Source organism: Lepidochelys kempii, chromosome 12 (assembly GCF_965140265.1).
Source record: "Lepidochelys kempii isolate rLepKem1 chromosome 12, rLepKem1.hap2, whole genome shotgun sequence".
In the NCBI taxonomy this organism is placed as follows: domain Eukaryota; kingdom Metazoa; phylum Chordata; order Testudines; family Cheloniidae; genus Lepidochelys; species Lepidochelys kempii.
This window is the reverse complement of record NC_133267.1, coordinates 16,422,326-16,445,764: the sequence shown is the minus strand read 5'-3', so window position 1 is coordinate 16,445,764 and position 23,439 is coordinate 16,422,326. Positions and strand designations below refer to the sequence as shown.

Below are 23,439 nucleotides of genomic sequence, written 5' to 3'. Positions count from 1 at the left end.
TGAGTTCAGGCCTCTTGAGTTCTGGAATGCTCCAAATCATGGATTATATAAATGGGAGTCCCCCAGAATTCATAGCGAAGCCGCAGAATGGAAACCTAGGATGGCCCGTATGCTGCTGGGCTCTGCATTCTCCACTGAAGGGGCAGAGTGGAGCTTCCTGATCTGCATATCCTATGCCCATTCTATCAGCGCCTGGAGATCACTACATGAAAGTGTAAAGAGTGCTGAATCTACAGGGAGAGGACATTAAGGAGAATGCAGAATGTCTAGATAGAAATATGGAGTATTGAAATGGGGAAAGAATTAAGACCTATAGAACATAGAGGTTAGTAAACCTTTGGGGTGTCTGTAATGGAGAGAAAGCTGCAGAAGAGTAACAGAATAGTGAAGAAAGTGCTGAGGTATGAGCCTTAAAGTGACCTATGCAGATCTGCAGTATAAAGAAAGGGAACGCTGACTGGGAACTAAGTTCAGCACAATGTTAAAATCAAAGGCAGCTGAAGCAATGCACAACACAGATTTGTCCACCATGTGCTTTCCCCAGGTACTGCAATCTCAAGGGGAAGATTAAAATGGTTGATCATGCCACCAGTGCTAGAAACAGCTTCCCCCTCCCTCCTGCTATCTGACATTATAAAGAGAAACGCCATTTGTTTCAGGCAGTCATCTCCTCTGTTGAGTCAAATCCTTCCACCTTCTGTGTGGGGATGGACGACCTTGTAGCAGTGGAACACATCCGGTTATGCTATACTAAGAGCCATGATTTTCTAGCTATTAGGCTTCGCCATGGAGCCAATCTGCGGCCATGTCGGGGGAAAGAGTGAGGATTTCTTTTCTTCCTCCTCCCTCTGCAGATGTTCCCAGTGCCCGCTAGTGCTCTGATGCAGGAAGGGTGCTTAAGCATATTTAAGCATGTGACTAGTCCCATTACTAATTTACATCCATTTGTGTAGCTGACATGAAGAAAATTATAGGTTGCACAAAGAGAAACGGAAACAATATTAATAGAAACTCTAGTGCAGACATTGGTGTGACACAATCTGACAAAGACTTGGGCTAAGAGTTCAAACTGAATTTCAACCTAGAATGGTTTTTTGTTGTTGTTCATTTAGACTCCATCATGTAAGCTGCTCCATGGGGGTGGAACCTTGAGACCATATGAAGCCCTACTGCCTTCATTGGGGCTCCAGGCATCTGCAAGCATGGAGTAGCAGCAGGGTTGGGGCCTTCGTGTCTAACACACACACACAACTATAAAATAACTGCATGCACAAGTCTCTGTGCTGCCACGTAACTTTTTGTTGTGTAACCCTTGCCCTCAATAGAACTGGATTTCTTGTATTCATTTGTCACTTGTCGTGTCTTATTTCAAATGTAAGTGACTTTGAGACAGGGACCATGTTTTGTAAAGCATTTAGCATATTTTGGGCACTAGACAAATAATAATTATCGCAAGTTTCCTGGCCATTGGCTAGGTTCTGTGGTATTTCTGATCTGTAGAAGTCATGGTTCCGTCTTAATATTTTAGTTCTAAGTGAAATAAGTGAGTTAATTTAAATACATACAAATAAGATCAGTAAGATAATTAAAGTAAATGGCACCTTTCAGATGGTTTTAGAAAAGTAGTACAGACTTCTGAATGTCAACTATCTGTGCTGGAACAATGACTTCTTATTACTGAATGGAAAAGAACCACCCTTCAAAGTGGAAAATGTGTCCTGAAGCTGTTAGTTTTTTAAAATGAATTAATAAAAATATAAATTCCAAAACTAAAATGTTTGAATAAATTGTTAGAGCTCTATTATAGTGACTTTTGTTAAAAGTGAAAAATGTTTTATCATTCTTTGTTTTTCTTAGTGAGTGCAATGGTACGGCAGTATCTGTATTTAACAAAGAAGGGTGCTTGGATGTTGTGTTACAATATTTGAAGAAATTTTCCACAAATATAGATCTGGCTATCTCAGTAGGTAAGTGGTGAAAAGGGTAGTGATCATCATGTAGTGTTTTGAGCTACGAATATATACCTAGCCTTTCAATACACTGTATTATATGGTCATATTAATGATCCTATAGATTCACAACTGAAAATAAGAACTTCAGAAAGCCTTCTTCTAAAAATTACACTTTGGAGTTTGACATCTTGTATGCTTGTTTTCCCTCTCACTCAAGCATGACAATACACCATTCCCCTTTTGGAGTGAAGATTTTCTGGAGAAAAATAAACTAATTTAGATTTTTTAGGGATGAGTTTGTAATGCAAGGGGGCACCATCAATTGAAAAATTACACTTCTCTCTGAAAATGTTTGCTCTAACTAATATTGTTACAAGTACTTCAAAACATTTCTACTGTTTCTCTTGTACAGTCAGTCAGGGCTTGATCCACATACTTCATGTGAGTAACTGAATTCAGTGGGACTGTTCTCTGGGTAAAGTTATTCATGCCCAAAAGGGTTTGCAAGACTGAGCTCCAACATTGCTTTCACCTATTTGTGTGTATCTTTCATGCAACATAAAAGGAGAAGAAAACCCTTTTTTAGTTGAAAAACGGTTATTGTTGGGGCAGTGTAGTACCGTAAACTACTTTTATCCCACACTTGTGAAATTGAACAGCTTTCATGATGATAGTGTCTATCCAGTTAGCGATCTGAAAACATGACGTTTTTGTTCGGTTGGTTTTTGTCACTACAGCACATTGCTTGCAGGCAGTGACAGAAGATAACCCAGAGCTGCTTTCTTCTTTCAATGCTTCTGCGCACCAAGTATTGGAATCCATAATGTTGTCCCAAGACAGTACCATGGAGCATATCCTTTTAAGGACATTGTTGGCAGGTATGATCAACTGGACCCTAACTTTTATATTTGAATATGCTGTATAGAAGGTAAAGTGGGATGGGAGAGGCAGAGGTTTTAGTTCTCCATCATGCCAAAGTAATAGCAACAAATTATGTTGTTGCCAAAGTGCCAGCTTAGAAGCAAGAGCTGGGTAGATTGTTCTCAAATCTATTCCTGCCACTGTTATGCCTTTGTCAGGGAGCCTGGGGTTTCATGTCATTTTTCACAGCCACGTAGCGTAAGATAGCCAATATCTGAATCATGCCTAAAGGCACTGTCTCTTGATTGTGACTTCAGTTCCAATTTGGTTTGGTGTTACTCATTCATTAGTTCTTACTAAGGAAATAAGGCAGTAATAAATATTAAAGAAACTATGTTGCTCTTGACCTTATCTACACTGGGCTTTCAAGCATTTGGAAATAGATTTTGAACTTTGCTTTAGCAAGAACAACATTTAAACCATTTCTAACATGATTTATCTGGCCACTCTGTGTGAGGCCAACCTATTATACTGTAACAGAGATTTTGAAAGCAGTTTTACACCAGTTTGGCCTGTCCAGGCTGGCCAATCAAGACTTGTCTGAAATTGGTTTAGCTGGAAGAGTGTTGAAACAGACTTTGAAAATCTGTTTTCAAACATGGTTTTTAAAGCCCAATATAAAGTGCCTGGGCCATTGGATGCTTTGCCTTCAGCTTCACCATCTTGTGTTACACCTTCCAGTTAAGATGCTTAATTCATGATGATTTCTGACACTGAAGTACAGTTAACTAGAATTCTCCTATCTAAAGCACTCAGTACCTGTGCTTGGACAGGGAGGGTTTTATTTAATTTCTTTTTATTTTTTGACTGTTTATAGGTCTGACGAATAATAAAATCAAGCAATGTAATGGGAAAGAAAATCTCTCCCTTCGTCCTTTTAAGACCATGAATAGCTCAAAATTAAACTCATTCAGTGTCCTGAAGATCTGCTATATAAATCAGGAAACGTGTCACCAGGATTGCCCTATGGAAATATTTTGTCCATTTTTATGAGATGAGGTTTGCCCCAGCTTAAGGTTTTGGGCCTTGAATGTTCGATATAGGTTGACACTTGAAGAACTGAACAGAAAGGCACAAGTCTATAGGAAACTCCTAAAATTTCAGTTCATAAGGGACTCATGCCTTTCTGAAGGAGGCAGTTGTTTATCACTTTATGCAAGGGATTGGAAATCGGGGGGGCATGGGTTCTGTTTTCAGCCATACCATGAAACCTCTGATCATGGGGAAACTTTTATGTGCCTTAGATTCTCCTTTTATAAGATGGGGATCTATATCTGTGTTTGAAAAGTACTTTGAGATTCTTGATGAAAGATGTGGCATAGATACTGAGTACTATAGTTAGCACAAGCTCTGGTTTTGCAATGGCTACAAGAAGGCTGTGCACCGTGTAGCTTAAAGGTTTTGACATTCTCACTCTCCCATGTTTAGGCTCTGTCTGGAATATAAAGGACACCATTCCATCCAGTAGCCAGGCAAGCACAATAAATGCTATCCTGAAGATTTTCTCAGAATCACTAGTGGTGGATGCTGGTGAAACAGTTATTCACATGAAGGAAGCTGAAACACAAAGATTAAAACTCACTGCAGAGGCAGAAACTGAGGAAAATGTGGGTGATATAATAGACAACTCTGTATTGAATGAAGATGATGAAATGGAAGAACCACCCAAAGGAAAAATCAAAAGAGACAATGACATTTCAGATCTACTTCCAGTAAGTGAGGCAGATTGTGGCTGACATAGCGCTTAGGGCAGTGTTATGCTTCTGATAGTCTTTGGTTAACTGTCAATCTCAATTTCCTGTAACTCATTCGCAGAAGGGTGAAACTTTCCCAAAAAATTCAGCCACACACTCCTGGCATAGAGAATTTCATCCTGATCTGTTAAAGTTTGGCAAAGTTATAAGCAACTGAAAATGGGATCCTATAATGGAAGGTTCATCCTTAATTATAGACAGAGCTACCAGAATGGTATCAGTGCTATCTCCTTTTCTCTGCCAGCTGGCCACCCAGATAGGAAGTAGCAGTGGCTGCTGGGGCTGGCGTGTGGCTTCCCCCCCTTCCTCTACCCGCCCCCCTTTGGCATAGGACCATCATGCTAACCCCCATCATGCAGCCACAGCCTCCCCATGGAGTGGGAGGCGAAGGGAGCCTTGGCATTTGTGCCTGTCTTGTGAAATTCCAACACTTACCCATGATTCTGCTGTGATTTTTTTTTTTTTTAAGCCCTGCAGTTTACAAAAGGGTCTTACAACTAGACCACATTTGGGCAGTTTTTCATTGGGACAGCAAAAGGCATATGCCTGACACAAAGCCCAACCTTTGGCAAGTTTCAGGTCCCTGCTCCAAAGCATGGGGGTGCTAGACCTTTTCAGATGAAAGATTGCCAGAATTTAACAAGGGCAAAACAGTAGCCTCCTTCTCAGAAACCACTGAGTCATTATGGCTGAAATTTTTTAAAATAAATTCAGCCTGAGGCAGACACCCAGCCTGTCAAATTTCAGCCCAAATGGTTAAAGTTTATGAAGTAACTGAATTAATGGGAAGTGCCGGGCAACCTTAGTAGACAGTGGTACCAGTCACACCTATAATTCTTTTTTACAAATTATAAGAATTTGGACATATTGAAAAGGGGGAAAACAGAACAATTCTGAGATTTTGGCAGGTTTTGATGAGATTAGACCTTTCAGGATGACAAGTGGCATAGATACTGAAGTGGACTTGATCCAGGCTAATGCAATGCTGAATGAGTTGTTTTTGTTTTTGTTTTTACTGCCAATTTATCAGAGGTAGGCAATTAAGAGCTCACACACCTCCGAGTCTGGTAGTGTTTTTGAAGCAGAGATCTCATACCTGTCCAGCGAGACCTATTGTCCTTAGAACAATATTCCCTACTAATCTCACTTGTGATCTGTGTCTATTAGATAGAGGTTCTATTAGTCTGCAGAACGAAATACTAAACAATTTCTGCAGTTTGGCACACAGCAGTATTAGTAGAACGTTTGATATTCTCTGTTCTGTTAGTTTTTTATGTGACACCTATTCACAATTATCATATTTTATCTGTTTTGGTTGACAGTCTAGCTGCTTTAAAATTAGAGTGCTGTCCTCCAAAATTAAGTTTGTTTGTTTTCTATAGGCTGATAAGTGGGAGCTGAAACAAGTGACAGCCTTACTGATGGCTCAGCAGACAGCCCTGGAAATCATTGTTAATATGTGCTGCAGTGAAGGTATGTAGGCCGCTTTTTCATTGTTACCAAGGCTTCCATTTTTAGTAACATGGCAAATTTAGTTGGACTATTCTGGGATCTTATCTAACTTGACCTGCTAATCCTCCCATTCTTAAAAGTGAACAAACCATGGATTTGCATCCTTTAATGCCCCTTACTGTACATAAAGAATCTCAAGATATTAATTTCTAATCCTTTTTTCTATGTGTTTGACATTGCAGATTTGAGGTGTATCAGTTTCAAACTTCCCTCTTTGTTGGAGTCCTTCAGCAAAATTGTACGCAATCTGAAGCCAGGTTTCCACTTAAGTTTCACCAGACTTAGCTCTGTTGATTAGGGGTGTGGTTTTTGTTTGTTTTTTGCCGTGACATAGCTGTGCTGTCAGATGCCCTAGTTTCTGCAGTTATATTGGCAAAAAAGTGCTTTTCTGCTGTAGCTTATTTTGCTGGCTGAACACAGGAAAACTGTATCAGCTTTTGCTGGGATAACTGCATCTACAATAAGAAAGTTTTGCCAGGCTTTCAAGTGCAGGCAGGGCCAAAGACTCAACAGATATTCCGTCTTCAGTTAGGGGCTGGGTGCACTGCAGCTCAGGTTTCAGCTTTTTGTGGTGTTGCTATCCAGGCCCACCGTCAAAGAGGGAAATTTGAACCCGATACCACTGATACTTCTAAATTTAAAAAAAAAACGGGGGAGGGGAGAATGTTTTAAAGAGTAATGTAGCAAATGTCTTTTTATGGCTCTGGAGCAGCAACTCTTTTGTTTACTCACTAAATGATAAAATCATCAATGGTTGGTTTTAAAAGAAATGGGACAACACCATTGAAATGTGCATCGTTTATTCTTTGGACCTTCTGTGTGAAGAATCTCTTAGTTTTTCTTATGACTGCAGCAATGCGAGAGAATCATTAGTTTGTTTTTAAATCATGGTTTATATATAATATTCTATTTTTTATCTCCATTATTGCTATAGGACTTGCTATAGCAGCTGCAGTTGAGCATCTCAGTTGCTTTCTTTAGATTTTAAATAATTACAATAACTCTATCTCTGTTTTTGTTAATCTGTGCACCAGACGCTTTTATTTTGCGGATATTAAGAACTTTCCCAGTTGTCTTGCAACTATTTTAAAATGTCAGCTTGAAGTTCATGAAAGTAATTTCAAAAATTAACTGTCTGATAGAGTCTTTTTTAAATAGTACTTCTTGACTTTCATTTTTATTTAATTTGGATGGGGATAAATAAATAACAAAGGCTTTTCTAATCCCTTGTTTTGCTTATGAGAGTTTCCTGGGCAAGCCTGAGAGCAACACCACTAAACTTACTCAAGCCCACCTCTCCTCCCATCCCCTTCCTTTATGTGCATAGATCCACCTCTTCAGTTTTAGGTTTGCTGCTGTTACTGATAAACACTCTTCTTGGGGAAGAATATGTGGATAAACTCCCCCTAGAGCAATGCATGAAAGTGATGATACTAACCACCAACAAAAGAGAAACTGATTTATGCATGAACTTCTGTGCAAATATACCTAGTACATTGGAAAAAAATAGATTTTTTTTCATTAATTTTTTGTTCTAGTAAACTTAATGGTTATTTGCAGAAATAGTAGGTACAACATTTTCAGCTGGAAGTGTGGTTTTCAGGTTGATAATGGCTCTTTAAGAATAACTTACAAAAACCTCTTCCCCCCCCCGGCTACTCTCCTCTCCTCCCCACCCCACCCCACCCAGTTCTTTATGTCCCAGGACATTCAGTGCTATTAAGGCTTTGATCCTACATTTGGATCTGTACGGAGTGTGCAGGAAGGTGGCTCTTGAGCAGAATCCTGGACCGTGAATAGGATTCCATGAGCACCTGGATCCACTTGCAGGATTGGAGCCTCAGTTTGTTACAAAAAGAAAAGGAGTACTTGTGGCACCTTAGAGACTAACCAATTTATTTGAGCATATGCTCAAATAAATTGGTTAGTCTCTAAGGTGCCACAAGTACTCCTTTTCTTTTTGCGAATACAGACTAACACGGCTGTTCCTCTGAAACCTGTCAGTTTGTTACAGTAGATCGATCTTCTGCTGTGCAATCACATTCTTGTTAAGGAGCTATCTTCTTCATCTTGCGTTGGCTTTCTTATTCTCTTTTGTTTTGTTCCATTTGTCCTTTACTGTCTTTGCATCCTAGACTTGTGGAATGCAACTTCAAAAGTGGGAGGAGAGGCAGCTTTGTACTGTGCTGATAATAGGAATTATATGCGCACAATGTGGTTTGTGCAAGTATTTCACAGGGCTCTATGTACATGAAGCTTCTTTTGAAAACAGGCTGCTTTACTTTTAAAAGGGGGAGGGAGGAATTTTTTTTTTTCTGTTTTGACTTCAGCAGTTAGTCTGTCTCTTTTTTTCAATACTAGTTTATTAGTCATTCTTTTGACAGTTAATAAAATAATCAAATAACTGAGGAGTCTTCAACATGAATATTAAAATAAGTAGCTGAAACTTTTAATCTCTCATACTACTGCTCCTGACCATAACGTAAATTTGATCCCCAAGCTACCCACATTTAGGTGATAACTTCTTAAGTAAATCTTGCTGGTTCTGATGAAAACCCTACTAACACCATATATTCCCTTTGGTAATTTCTACTATGTGAGAAAATCTGCACCTAATAAATGAAGGTCTTTTTAAACTGAATATCTCATCTAATGAACAGTAATTCATAAGATTTCCTCATTTAATTAGAAAATCTCTTGTGGGTAGCTGCATATGCTGCTGTTTGTTTACTCAGTATAAAATACAAACCCCTTGCATTACTACAGTACTATCCAGTCCATGATTAGACGGAAATAAGGTCTGTAGGAATTAAGAGGATTCCAGAGACAGGTGTTCATTTAATTTTCAGGTTGCTTAGGGACTAAGATATTTTGATTTCCGAACTTCAGCCAGTGTACTGAATTCAGACATACCCTGCTTACCAGGCATGAGACAGACTCCACACCCCAGGTCCTGGCTTCCTTTCAAGGGGGCATAAGGCAGGGAGCAGGAGTCATCAGGTGGGGCTGCAAATGTGGGTTTGACTGGGAATCATCTGTAATGAGGAAATATATAAATATATTGTTATATATGTATATATGTAAATATATTCCTTGCCCTCTACAGATGCAGTCTTGGAATGAATAAAAATATACCAAACTCAGCATTCTGTTCCATCCTGTAGTACTTGATAAATTGAATAAGCTTAACCTAAACATGAGCCTTTTATTAAAATAATTCATATGATATTGGTTTAAAGTGTCTTGCACAAGGCTGAAGGCTTGAAATGTACTAGAGCACTAGTTCCTAGAGACTATCATGTAAAATTTTTCTGGAGTTAAGCTGGGCATCAGACACTAGTTTGCACACTAGATAATTCAGGAGTTGGGTTGTCTAGTTTGTGCGTGACTTCAGATTTCATTTTTAAATCTATGTTCTATTCTCAGATCCCTCTGATGACGAATGGGAAGAACTCTCCAGCAGTGATGAGAGTGATCTGTTTATGGAGAATTCCTATGATGAGGGCAGTGGGCAGCCCATGTCACCCCTTTGCCTCTCTGCTGAGGTTCATGCAGCACTCATGAACAACCTCATTCCAAAGAAGGTAGAACTGCTGTATATCATCTGATCACAACTCAAATTCAGTCTTTTCACTGTTTGATTTAGACCCTAGTTTAGACCAACAAATTATTCTAATCCAACTATAGTACAGGAAGATTTATCTTTGATTAACCTTTAGCGTTTTTTAAAAATCCTAGATATGTAGCATCATTCATGCAAGCTGACTTAACTTAAATAATTCTGTGGTGTAAATGAGACTAAAAAATTCCTCCAGTATGTCAGGAATGAAGTCAGATATTGGGCTTTTCTGAATCGGTGCAGGATTTTCCAAGTTGGATATATTAAGGGTGACCTGCATAGAGAAAATGGAAATTGTACAAGCCATGGGAATAAATGCCAGTTTTCACTCCTATCCAGGCTGGGGGAGAATGCCAGAGAGCAAATTGAAATAAATACAAACTTCTCCCCCTCCCCCTCTTAAATTGTTAATTTCTATAGTCTACGTGCCAATTCTGATTTTGCTGTTGAGTCCCCAGAACTCATCTTAGTCGGATTTCACAGGCATCAGAAAATATGAAACATTCATTTTTAAAGTGACTATAGTAAAGATTTTCTTAAACATTGTACACAGTCCCTGTGTCTACGCACTTGGAGGCTCTCTGCTGCATCAATGCTTAGATCGATTCTCCAGCATGACTGTTCTGGAACCTCAACAATTAGCCTTTAACTAGTGAGAAGATTTCTATCTGAGCTGTAAGAGAGGCAAAATAAACCGTCTGTGCTGACTACCCTTCACAGCCTATATAGAGACAAGGTGGGTGAGGTAATATGTTTTATTGAACCATCTTCGGTAGGTGAAAGAGAAAAGCTTTTAAGCCTCACCTGAAGCTGGAGGTCGCCTGAAGAAGAGTTCCGTGGAACTTGAAAGCTTGTCTATTTCACCAACAGAAGTTGGTCCAATAAAAGATATTACCTCACCCATCTTGTGTGTGTCTTCCTGGGTCAAACGTAGCTACAACAACACTGAAAACTTCATAGCCTAGTCACATCATATAACATTCTTTCTAGTCTACTAATCGCTCAAGAGGATGTTAAACAGTGGTTGTTAAAGGTAGACATTTTTAATCCAGCAGTTCCAGATAACTAGCACCCAAAAGTTTTAAAGGAGGTAGCTGAGGAGCTTGCAGAACCATTAACATTGATTTTAGGTCTTGGAATGCTGGGGAAGTTCCAGAAGACTGGAAGAAAGCTAACTTTGTGATTTAAGAACATAAGTACGGCCATACTGGGTCAGACCAATGATCCATCTAGCCCAGTATCCTGTCTTCCGACAGTGGCCAATGCCAAGTGCTTCAGAAGAAATGAACAGAACAGGTAATCATCAAGTGATGCATTCCCCACTTCTGACAAACAGAGGCTAGGGACACTTCAGAGCATGGTTTTGCATCCCTGCCCATCGTGGCTAATAGCCATTAATGCACCTATCCTCCATGAACCTATCTAGTTCTTTTTGAACCTTGTTATAATCTTGGCCTTCACAACATCCTCTGGCAAGGAGTTCCACAGGTTGACTGTGTAGAAATACTTCCTTTTGTTCATTTTAAACCTGCTTCCTAATTTTTGTTTTGGTGACCTCTAGTTCTTGTGTGATGAAAGAGAGTAAATAACACTTTCTTATTTACTTTCTCCACATCAGTCATGCTTTTGTAGCCCTCTATCATATCCCCCCTTAGTCGTCTCTTTTCCAAGCTGAAAAGTCCCAGTCTTATTAATCTCTCCTCATATGGAAGCTGTTCCATACCCCTAATTGTTTTTGTTGCCCTTTTCTGTACCTTTTCCAATTCCAATATATCATTTTTGAGATGGGGCGACCAGATCTGCTCGCAGTATTGAAGATGTGCCAAATACGGTGCCAGTATTTAAAAAGGGTAAAAGGGACATTCTAGGTAATTATTGGCCACTCAGTCTGACATTGATTCTGGGCAAGATAATGGAGTGGATGATATGGGTCAATTAAAAAAGAATTAAAGGAGGGTGATATAATTCATGCTAATCAACATGGGTTTATGGCAAATAGATCCTGTGCTACTAACTTGATATCTTTTATGGATGAGATTGCAAGTTTGGTTGATAAAGGTAACTGTGTTGCCGTAATAGACTTTTGTAAGGCATTTGATTTGGTACTATATAACATTTTGTTTTAAAATTAAAACAATATAAAATTAACATGGTACATATTAAATGCAGTGGAAGCTGGCTAACTGATAGGTCTCAAAATATAATGGTAAATGGGGAATCGTTATTGAGCGGGTATGTTTCTAGTGGGGTCGTGCAGGGATCGATTCTTGGTCCTAAACTATTTTACATTTTTATTAATAGCCTGGAAGAAAACATAAAATCACTGAAAGTTTTCAGGTGACCCAAAAATTGGGGGAGTGGTAAATAATGAAGATGACAAATCGCTGATAGAGAGCAATCTGGATTGCTTGGTAAACTGGGCGCAAGCAAGCAATTAACATTTTAGTACGGCTAAATGTAAATGTATACGTCTAGTAACAAAGAATGTAAGCCATACTTACAGGATGGGGGACTCTATTGGGAAGCAATGACTGAAAAAAGATTTGGAGGTTGTGGTGGATAATCAGTTGAACATGAGCTCCCAATGTGACCTTGTGGCCAAAAAGGCTAGTGCAGTCCTTGGATGCATAAATGGGAATCTCAAGTAGAAGCAGAGAGGTTATTTTACCGCTGTATTTGGCATTGGTGTGATTGTACTGTCATACTATGTCCACAATTCCAGAAGGATGTTGATAAATTGGAAAGGGTTAAGAGAAGGGGCACAAGAATGATTAAAGGTTTTGAAAACATGCCTTGTGTAGTGATAGACTCAAAGAGCTCAATCTATTTAGTTTAAAAAAGACGAGGTTAAGGGATGACTAGATTACAGTTTATAAGTACCTACGTGGGAATCAAATATTTGATCATGGGCTCTTCAGCCTAGCAGAGAAAGACATAACCCGTTCCCATGACTGGAAGATGAAGCTAGACAAATTCAGACTGGAAATAAGGAATAAATTTTTACGTATAGTTTATCAACCAGTGGAACAATTTACCAAGGGTCTTGGTGGATTCTCCATCCCTGGCAATTTAAAAATCATGATTGGATGTTTTTCTGAAAGATAAGCTCTGGGAATTATTTTAGGGAAGTTCAGTGGCCTGTTAACAGGAAGTCAGATGATGATCATGGTGATCCTTTCTGCCCTTGGAAGCTATGAATCTAGTTATTTTTATTCCTACCCTTCCCTGCCCCAATCTCAGCACCGGTTTCTGTGGTTAGGACAATTTTTGCTTTTGCTCTCTAGGCCACTTTAACAGAAGCAGAGCCATGACTCTTACTGTTTATTTTAAAATATACGTACATATACGTGGATCCTTCTCAAAAATACACCGTATTTTGTTAACAGGTTAAGAGATTTGGGTTGTTAAAACTTGTTTCAAATTCATCTTTACAACTGATGCATCCCAGGAAAAATAACTTTAATCCTCCAGTACTTAAAAGGACACCAACTTAAAATATCATGTTCCTGGAAAAATATTTCACCTGCTACTTTTACAAGTAACAACTCAGATAACTGTAACTGGCAGCATGAGAAAAATATTCGTTTTAGTTTGTTTGCTTTATTTGACAGTGTTTTGGGTTTTTTTTGCTTAGTCACTCTTGCTTTTTCTGTGTAAAGTCAGGTGAGTTTCCTCTGGGTGTATAGGTTTTTCATGCAGTGACAGGGAAGAGGAAAACATTTTTTAAAATAAGAAAATGGGACTGTAAAATAACAAAAATTCAAAGGGGAACTTCAAGTTAGGTGTAAAATCTGAGACAAGTTTGAGTACATTTAAAAAAAAAATTGACTGATTTCACATTGAAGGTGTGTTCCTTTGTAATAAAAAGATCAAACTTCCAAACATTTTGTTCAGTGATAGTATGTACTATGAAGTCATATTGGGAACTCTGCCATTAGGGATTGGTGTTAACATAAAGATGCTTCATCTAACTGTGTCGGTGAAGTAGTTTGATTTCTTTCAGACAAGGATCCAGAATGACACTGGAGGATCTGAGTAACATCTGTTTTTTGGGTTTTTTAAGCCTTTTCTGTCATTCTTTGATAGTCTGATTTGCTCCCTCCTTGCTACAGAGTTCTTTGTGTGAATAACCAGAGAACCCTCCAGAGATCTTCCTGTTGATCTTTCTGCCTTTTCAGCTGCGGGAATCTTACCTCAACTTTTTAACCTTAAAAACTTGGTATGAGGGATTGGCAAAAGTTATGGGTTGTTTATTTGTAAAGTGCCTTGCTCATTCTTAATTGTGAGTTGCCAAGGTAACATGCCTCATCTTGTAGTAGTAGTAGTAGTTTGGCAGTGTGCTAGAATTGAGAACAAAGCGGGTGTCTACATAAGATAAACTGTGTACTCTGTCAAACTGAACCTAAAATATCTGGCAAGATCCGTGGATTCTGCAGCATTGTGGAAATTATGCAGCATATTTATTTTAAATTGTTTAAAGAGGTTTTTGATTAAATATGGAAACAAGTAATTTATAATGTAATTTAATATAAAAAATATTTATATTATGCGAAACCCAGGGCATAACTTCATTGTAGAAGTTGTCAGGAGAGAAGCTGGAGATTCTGGGAGTTGAGTGAATCATGGTTGGAGTTTTTGACATCTGGGGAAGCGCTGGAGGTCGTTTGGGATTGTGGGATAAATATGTAGGTTAATGTTTCTGCTGAGTGATCAACAAAGAAATACACATATTGAATCTATTTCCCTAAGTTAAGTATCCTCTCACCTTCTTGTCAACTGTCTAAATGGGCCATCTTGATTATCACTGCAAAAGTATTTTTCTTCCTGCTGATAATAGCTCATCTTAATTAATTAGCCTCTTACACTCTGTATGGCAACTTCCACCTTCTCTGTATGTACATATGTATCTCCTTACTCTATGTTCCAATCTATGCATCCAATGAAGTGGGCTGTAGTCAACGAAAGCTTATGCTGTAATAAATTTGTTAGTCTCTAAGGTGCCACAAGTACTCCTGTTCTTTTTGCGGATACAGACTAACACGACTGCTTCTCTGAAAGAAATAGCTAACATTAAACTGTCCTTCACCCCGAAAAAACCTGTTGCTGAACTTTTTTTTTTCCAGATTCTTGAAAAAACAGCTTTTCCGAACAGCGTTGCTGTAGACATCTGTATGCACAGTCCATCTTGGAAGCCATTAATTAGAAAGTAGGAATTTCTTTGACTTTTTTACATTTTCAGTGTATTAATGTAACACTAGATATTCAGTTTCAAGATCTTTTGTACCACAAACATTGATATTTTGTGTGGTTCATCTTGGGTCACCCTAGAGAACTGGACCTTACAAGTCTGCTACATTGTTTTAATAACAAGATACAAATATTTACATGTAGATACTTTGTGATCCCCAGGTAAATTATACCCCACCTCAACATTGCATAATTAAATTAAAATTCTTTGTTTATATTGGTAGTTTTTTAATTAATAGAGCCTCAATAGGCATATTTCTTTTATTTACTTTGTTCCAGAATGAACACAGTACAGTGCAGAGCTCTAATGTGTCTCCATAGCATTTTGTTCGTATCAGATGTGGATTGTCTTGGAGGAGCTTCAACACTTCAGTCACTTGCACAGCACCTCTCCCAGCTAGTTTTTTCTCAACCAGGTAAGTTTAAGGCCATAGTGATAAAGAAACTTAACTCAGAAGAGTTTGATTGCTTCTATTATAAATACATTTTATACATAGCATTTAATTTAATACTAGTTTATTACTAATCCCCTCCGCACTTCTTTCCAAATGCAAGAAAACCTGATGTTGGGAATATGCTGCCATGCACCAAAGCTATCTAAACCCCACGTAATCTATTTACCCAGGAAAGCTCTGATCAAATAAAGTTTTTGGAGTGTGTAGTATATGCAAGCACTAAACTATAAAGTGACTTAACCTGTGAGGGAGCCCCATCCTAATGTGAAACCACATCATCTGTATTTGGTCATCACTACCTGTGATGGTGACAGTTTTTTCCATTGATCACATAAGGCAAGCTATTGTCAGGGAGAACAGGACTTCTCCCGAGTATGTCTGAACAAATCTGAATTTGCGAGAATTCACTTCTCTGAAATGACATGTCACCAGCATTATAATTCAGGTTAGGCACCACAGGAAGCTAGTCCCAAAGTGATTTCCAAAGCTGAAACAAACTCTAGTATTTGCATACTTATCAAAATAGGAAATATAACAGGCCTCTCTTTCTCCAGGGCATAAGTTATGTGTGTATTTTTTGTGTACCACTCTTGAAAATGTATATCTCTAATAAATTTAATCATCTGCCCCAAACATTTTACGTTTAGGACTAAACATCAAAGCTGCTTATCAAATTTCCTGGAATGATGATGATTTAATTTGAATGAAGATGATAAACCTGTTGGACAATGTTCTTTTAAAACAGCACTGTTGTGGAGTAGCAAACTTATCCCTGTCTCTAAAAAGCTTCTGTGTTAATTCCACTGAGAGATATTGTGAAGATTTTCCAGTTACTAATGCTGCTTTCAGATTGAGAGGTGACCAGCCGATAAGCAAGCATGCTGGAAATTAATAGTTTAAGGGCCCATCTACACTACAAGAACAACATTAGCCCATGATTCTCTGCTGTGGATAAGAGTCTCTGATGACAGATGCTCCTAGCTGTAGCAGATAATCATGCTAACACACAATTATTGTTGACAGGCCTAGAAACACTGTAGTGAATTATGTGGACTACTGGTATAAGTAGCTGTTCAAAGCTCTAGTCTCCTAACTGGGATAGGAATCTGTAAGGTGCCACAGCAGGTTTTTACTCTTGCAAAAGCCTGTAAATAGCAACAAAAGCACATTAGGGGAGAATGAAAAGTGTTAAAATACAGAACAATATGCACGCAAGAAGATGGTTGGTATTGGGGAACAGTTGAATATTCAAAATTTTGTGGGCACAGTTTGAGTCTTAGGTTTCCAGGGTTTACTGCATGCCAGGGGGAAACTAACAGGTGAACAAACGTGTTCTGTACGTTAACTGGGGAGATATTAATATTCTGGGTGCATGTTGGAGCTCAGAGTCCCAGGGAAAAGACTGGATGTCTTATAAATCTGCTTAAGAGAGCTAGGAATTGAGTTTTAAAATACGCCCTTAGCTCCTTTGCAGTGCTCCTCTTAGTGCTCCAGTGGGGCTTATGATCTGAAATATTGTTGTGGGACACTTGTGCTAAATTTTCAGTTTGGCCTTAAATAGGCCTCTCTTTTTGCATGCATAATTGTACACCTATATTTTATGTCACTTAGAAGTTCTAGTCCTGGATTGTTTGGGAAAACTAGGACTTTAGACATCTGTGGCATAAGTTGTAGGTACAAATACACTTCTACCCCGATATAACACTGTCCTCGGGAGACAAAAAATCTCACCGCGTTATAGGTGAGACTGCGTTATATGGAACTTGCTTTGGCCCCACCTGTTCTTTGTTCCCTGACTGCCCTCTCCAGAGACCCCCATCCCTAATCACCCCCAGGACCCGATCGTACCCCCCCCCGTCCCCTGACTGCTCCAACCCCTATCCACACCTCCTGCCCCGTGACAGGCACTCACCGGCAGCCCCGGGAAGCGGAGCAACACGGCCCCAGCCCACTCCACTCCGCCACGTCCCAGCCGTGGCGCTCCGCTTCCTGCCACTGGTGAGCGCGGGGAGGTTGGGGAAAGGACGCCCTCCGCACTCACCGGCAGCGGGAAGCGGAGCGACGCAGCCCCAGCCTGCTCCGTTTTCCTTGCCCCAGCCATGTCACTGCGGGGGAGGGGGCAGTTGGGGAAAGGTCCCGCATTCACCTGTGGTGGGAAGCGGAGTGCCACACTGGGAACTGGCGGAGTGGAGCTGGCTTGGGCCAGGCTGCTCCGCTTCCGCTGCTACCGGTGAGTGTGGGGGGAATCCCTTCCCCCAAGCCCCCTCCCCTGAGCGACACGGCTGGGGCCGGGGCGAGGGAAGCAGAGCAGGCTACTCCCAGCCCTCGGGTAATCTTCCGGGCCACTCAAAAGTGCCCCCTCCCTCCCACAGCTCCTGCCTCCCAGGCCCTGGGGGGAGAGCCCCTGACCGCCCCCAAGACCTCTGCCCCTTATCCAACGTCCCGGCCCGGAACCCTTAACACACTGCTCAGAGCAGCGTGTTGGAGCTTTACCGCGTTGTATGCGAACCCGCGTTATATCGGGTTGCATTATACCGGGGTAGAGGTGTATGAACATGAAATTGTTGGCAGTTTCCACCTACAAAGCTAGAGGCCCAGTTTCTGAAAATCTAGGTTTTAACATAGAGCAGCACCAATAGATGTGGAATAGAAGGAAATTTTTCTCTGCTCTCAGTGCAGAAAGTCTTTAAAATGATTTGAAGTTTGTTCTGACTCTTTGGCTTTGTGTTTATTTTTGAACAGAATTTCCTACACACACTGAATTCCTGGAAGCCATAACTAGTGCTATGAGGGCTCTCTTGCAAACAATGGCATCAAAGAATATATCTCAGGTGAGAGATTTTTCTACCAAACGTTGGGCATTCTGGTAGATTGAGGTACAGTAAATTTACATCAGATTGTACTTGAATGGTTTTGAAAACAAACCAATCTTTAAAGAGTGCTAGATTCTTGTAACTTGATGTTTAATGCTTTAAGCATTGTGACAATGCTTATTAACACTGCTGGAATTGTAGGTTTAACAAAATTCATCCTAATTTTTCTCATAGATAAATAAGGTTTGCTGAAAATAATATGCTCCTGCAGCAGGGGTGGGCAAACTTTTAGGCCTGAGGGCCACATCTGGGTATGGAAATTGTATGGCGGGCTATGAATGCTCACAAAATTGGGAGGTGGGGAGAGGATGAGGAGATTAGGGTGCGGGAGGAGGCTCTGGTCTTGGGCAGGAGGTTGGAGTGCGGGGGAGGCGGGCGGATGAGGGCTCCAGCTGGAGGTGCAGGCTTTGATGTGGGGCCATGGATGAGGGCTTTGGAGTACAGGAGGGGGCTCTGGGCTGGGATTGAGGGTTTTGGAGAGCAGGAGGGGGATCAGGGTTGGGGATCAGGGGTGCAGGCTTCAGATGGCCATACCTCAAGCAGCTCCCAGAAGCGGCGGCATGTCCCCCCGTTGGCTCCTATGCTGAGGCGCAGCCAGGTGGGTCTGCGTGTTGGCCTGTCTGCAGGCGCTGCCCCCACAGTTCTCATTGGCCATGGTTCCCAGCCTATGGGAGCTGTGGGGGTGGGGGCGGTATGCGGAGCCCTCTGGCTACCCCTGTGTGTAGGAGCCGGAGGGGGGACATGCCGGCCGCTTCCCAGGAGCCGCACGGAGCCACGGCACGTGCGGAGCAGGGCAAGCCCCTGACCCAGCTTCCCAGCAGGACCTCGAGGACTGGATTAAAAGGTCTTGATGGGCCGGATGTGGACCCTGGGCCGTAGTTTGCCCACCCCTGTCCTAGAAGAAACCTTTCACGCTAATTCTGAGCCTGGTGGTTATTTCATATACATATTTAAAGAAAAACAGTTGGGCTAACTTTTTCAAAAACAAATGTAAAACCGAAGCTGTATCTGTCTGTGCAGCAGCCACAGTTTTTAATTTTTGTGTGCTAAACTACCAAGGCTAGTGGTGGATTCTTTCTTGCTTGATAGCTTCAAGGCTGTATGCCTTTCTAAAAGATGTACTTTAACCGTACAAGTTATTGGTTCATTATAGCGGTTACTGGGGGAAATGTGATATTCTTGTCAGACTAGATGACTTAATGGTCCTTTCTGGCTTTAAATGCTATGAATTTATGAATAAAGAGTTTCTGTAATGTTTATTAATGGCTTAGAAGGAGTTATTCAAATATTTCAGGTAAATATGTGGCTTTTGGTTTAGGGCTTTTTACCTACAGAGACATGACAATGAGTCTCAAGCCTTTCTGGAGGAAACTCCTGAAGGAGTAAAAGGATAGTTTAATAATCTCCATGCTGATTCCATCTTCAGTCTTAACTTTTTTCATAATATACTGATGCTACTTATCTGCTATAGGTTTGTCTGTCTTATATAGACGCAAATGACCTAAAGATTTTTCTTTGAAATAGTGTTTCTCTGGAAATTTAAATTTGTCTGACATTTACTTTTCTTCCCTTTTTTTTAAATAGTGTATGACTCCTGAGCAGCTGATGACTTTATGTGAAGCAGGTATTCATAGCAGTAATATCAGTGTTAGAGTAAATGTAGTTAGCATCCTGGGAATTGCTGGCAGCGTGCTGGCAAAAGTAGAAGATACAGCTGAAACACTAAAGGTAAAAAATACCTTGGTAGCAACCCCTAAACTGCTTTAGTGGAAATTACTTGCCATTGTTTTATAATGCCATGTTTTTAAAAATAAGTGTCTCTTTTCAGATGATTGGTAAATTTCTTCTTGAGGTTGCTATGAAGGATTCTTCTCTTGTGGTAGCCGGAGAAGCTCTGGATGCTCTCTTTGATGTTTTTGCAGATGGGAAAGAGGCTGAAAAAGCAGCAGTTCAGATTAAATTGCTCCCTGCACTGAAAGAATTCCAGCCAGTCTTCAAAATGAGGGTAGGCATCTCACAAATAGTAACCAGTCCAAGGCCTCAAAACACAGTGCAAGTTAACACTTGAGATTAGTTTAGCTGCTTGTACTACCAGGAATTTTATGTGAAATATGCCCACATGATTTTAAACAATTCAGTGCATAGAAGAGAGCACAAAAACAAACCTCACTTACTGTTAGTATGTTTTAGATGGAAAGAAGAGTTCCTTTCTTGACCATCAATTTAACCAGGGGTATAAAGAAATAATCCCATATTTACTACGAGGCACCTTTGGTGTCTAAGTTATTGTCGATCTTTTTCTGAAATTCTGGTAAGTTGATTCTGCCAATTCCTCCATGGGTAGAGAGGGCCAAACATGGTTAACCTTTAGAGAGGAGAGAGGAAATCCTCTTCTGAAACTAGTTTGACTTCTTGTTTTAATTTGCATGGGTGTCCAGATGTGTATATATTTATCCTGTTGCTGCTTAGTTAAGATAGTCTTAACCAGAATCCTTTACTTGTAAGTGAAATTATACAAATGAAACTTCCGATCTCTCAAATTATTATTTTTTTCCTTTAAAAGGGGGTAAATTTTCAAAGCATTGTGTTACTTTAGCCAGGTGACACCCAGTAGGCTAAAAGCTCCAATATACTTTTAAAATAGATACCTTTTTATTTCTATAGTTTATTGCTGGATGGCCTAATATCTTTTAGCCCATCATTCTAGGGCACAACAAATTCGCGGCTGTCATACTCCACCAATTGACCCTTCATTAAATGTGTGGGTGTTCTGCACTTCATTTTATTTCTGAGTGCAGTGCTAGGTGTTTTCCCTAAAATATCTACAGAGGATAAATACATGTTTATACATAAATACAGATTTAACTCTGAAGTCGGATACCAATAATAGTACTGGTCAGATATCTGGCAATGATGTGCTGTGAATTTACTGTTTTTGAATAATTGAAAGGCAGGAGCATCATATCCTGCCAGAGGGTATCAGAGGAGTGCTTGGCTGTCCTAATCTGAAAAGCTGCCTTCTCAATTATGGGGGTGTGTGTGTGTATAATTTTTTTTTTTTATTGCAGATGCGGAAAGAAGGAAAAGGACAGTACAGTACAGATCAGTTGTGTGTTCTTGACAATGTGAAAATGAATTTGAGAAGATTCATTGCCTATCAAGAGAAATTAGGGGGGGAAAAGACTACTTGAAACAGACTTTAAATTAAGGTTTTCTTTATTGATTGTCAAATATGTAAGTTTTGAATTCTAGGATTTTGGGGAGAGGGAGTTGTTTTTATGTTAACATTGCATTTCTTACATTATGTATATTTTATACTCTCTGGGAAGATGCAATATTAAAGCTGGATTCAGCATATTAAAGTATTGCATTACTTTGAAATTTCATGTTAATGCTTGTAAGAAATGGTGTTGCAATCTTGAGATATGTAAATACAGTTTACTCTCATTGTGTGGAAACCTTCATATACCCTGGCACAAAATTATACCACAAGGAATTAGTTAAAAAAATAAAATCACAGTTACCTACAAAGTTGAGAAAACCCATAAAAAGCCGAGATTTTTTTTTCAGATGATCTAAGTAGCGGCTAAATGCCTAAGAAAGTTAATGTGTACTGTCAGCTGTGTTCAAAATTGAAAGGGCAGCTTTGGCAAGTTTCCTGAGCAAAGTATGATAAGTACATAGATTGTGATGAGCATTTGGACTTTTTTTTGTCCTCCGAGGCTTATCAAAGAAGCAGCTATGTCAAATTCACTTTCATCCAGCATAATAAATTCTTATATGACAGGTAATTATTGTGGAAGTTAGTTTAGAAGAAACCCGCAAAAGATATTTGGCCTGATTTTTACTTCATTTTGTGGATGTTCAGCTTTCTGAAAATCAGTTCAATAGGCTTTACTTCCCTTCTGTAGATCCTACATTAAGGTAAAGTTTGGATTCGGGAAAGTAATACACCTAATAAAAATACAGCTATTTTTGTACTGAAATGTGATATAAAAAAGATTTTTATAAAAATTGTTGAACTGATATCTACTCAAATGTGTTTGTTGGAGATTTTAAACTGAAATGCCTGTAAAATACATTACCTATTTTTGAAGAAGTGTCACTGATTATGGATGCATAAAGACAAAGATGGACTTTTATATATGAAAATTTTTTATTAATTTCTTCAAATGTATTTGTTTAATTCATGAAAACGAAAGTATCTCAAATACATGATGTAGAAAAATAAGTTTAGGGGATGTATGTGTGTGTGGCTTTGGAGAACTGGGAATGCAGACATTACATCTAAAAACCAATCAGTTTTATTCATTATGTGAGGTGGGGCGAGATTCAAAGACCAATAAAATTGGGAAGAATTGAACACTTTAAAGATGTCAAATATTGTATAAAATTTTTGGAGGGTGGGGGGGTATTTTTAGAGCTTGCCTGTTAAGCCTTGTTGAATGATTGAAACGGAATATTTGAAGACTTTAGTGTTCTGATGCTATTGTGCCAGTCCACAGAGATTTTAGTAGCTAACACTAAAATGGATTCTTCTAAATACTAAATATTTTAACTCTAATGATCAGATTTTTACCCCTGTCAGCCGAGGAGTTTTTACCAGATTCCAGGAATGGATGTATTTTGCTTTATTGTTCAGTGTCCTAGTCCCAGTGAGGAGAAGAAAAAATATATTAATTTCTCTGGAAGAGGAGATTTTATTAATGGCTTCTGTGTGGTTTTCTTTTTTGGACAATGTTGAGTTTGTCCACAGGAATGATTTGTATATTTACAAAGTGTGAACTAGCAGACTTTTTCTTAATAAAATATTTTTTGCAGTAAAAGTTAGAGAAATTAGTGTTGAAAAATTAACTTGGTGGTATTCTTCAAGAATGCTTTAGTTCAAACAGGAATTAATTCGGGAAAGACCTGTGTTATGCAGGTCATCATTCTGCATCCTACAACTCAGATACCTCTGTGCTAGTCCCCTCCTGTCTGCAGTTTCTGCAGGCAGTGAGAAGCAGTAGCACAACCCATGCTATCCATGCCCCTTCTCCAGCCTTCTGCCAGATCTTCTGCTTCTGCAAAAGCAGTCAAGTGCCTGTTCACTTGGCTCTTGATCTT

General features: G+C 39.6%; 1 protein-coding gene across 3 annotated transcripts in view; it reads left to right on the top strand.

Annotated features, from left to right (window-relative positions):
* The window catches only part of HEATR3 (HEAT repeat containing 3), a 39,897-nt gene extending 17,192 nt beyond the window's left edge, over positions 1-22,705 (top strand). For all 3 annotated transcript variants that reach the window (XM_073307671.1, XM_073307670.1, XM_073307669.1), the window contains exons 5-15: positions 1,858-1,967; positions 2,690-2,830; positions 4,302-4,585; positions 6,010-6,100; positions 9,566-9,723; positions 14,882-14,964; positions 15,285-15,421; positions 18,203-18,291; positions 19,918-20,061; positions 20,162-20,338; positions 21,402-22,705. In XM_073307671.1, the coding sequence (XP_073163772.1) occupies positions 1,858-1,967; positions 2,690-2,830; positions 4,302-4,585; positions 6,010-6,100; positions 9,566-9,723; positions 14,882-14,964; positions 15,285-15,421; positions 18,203-18,291; positions 19,918-20,061; positions 20,162-20,338; positions 21,402-21,524 (1,537 nt within the window). In that variant the 3' untranslated portion in view covers positions 21,525-22,705. The remainder of the gene's footprint in view (positions 1-1,857; positions 1,968-2,689; positions 2,831-4,301; positions 4,586-6,009; positions 6,101-9,565; positions 9,724-14,881; positions 14,965-15,284; positions 15,422-18,202; positions 18,292-19,917; positions 20,062-20,161; positions 20,339-21,401) is intronic.
* The last annotated feature ends 734 nt before the right edge of the window (positions 22,706-23,439 follow it).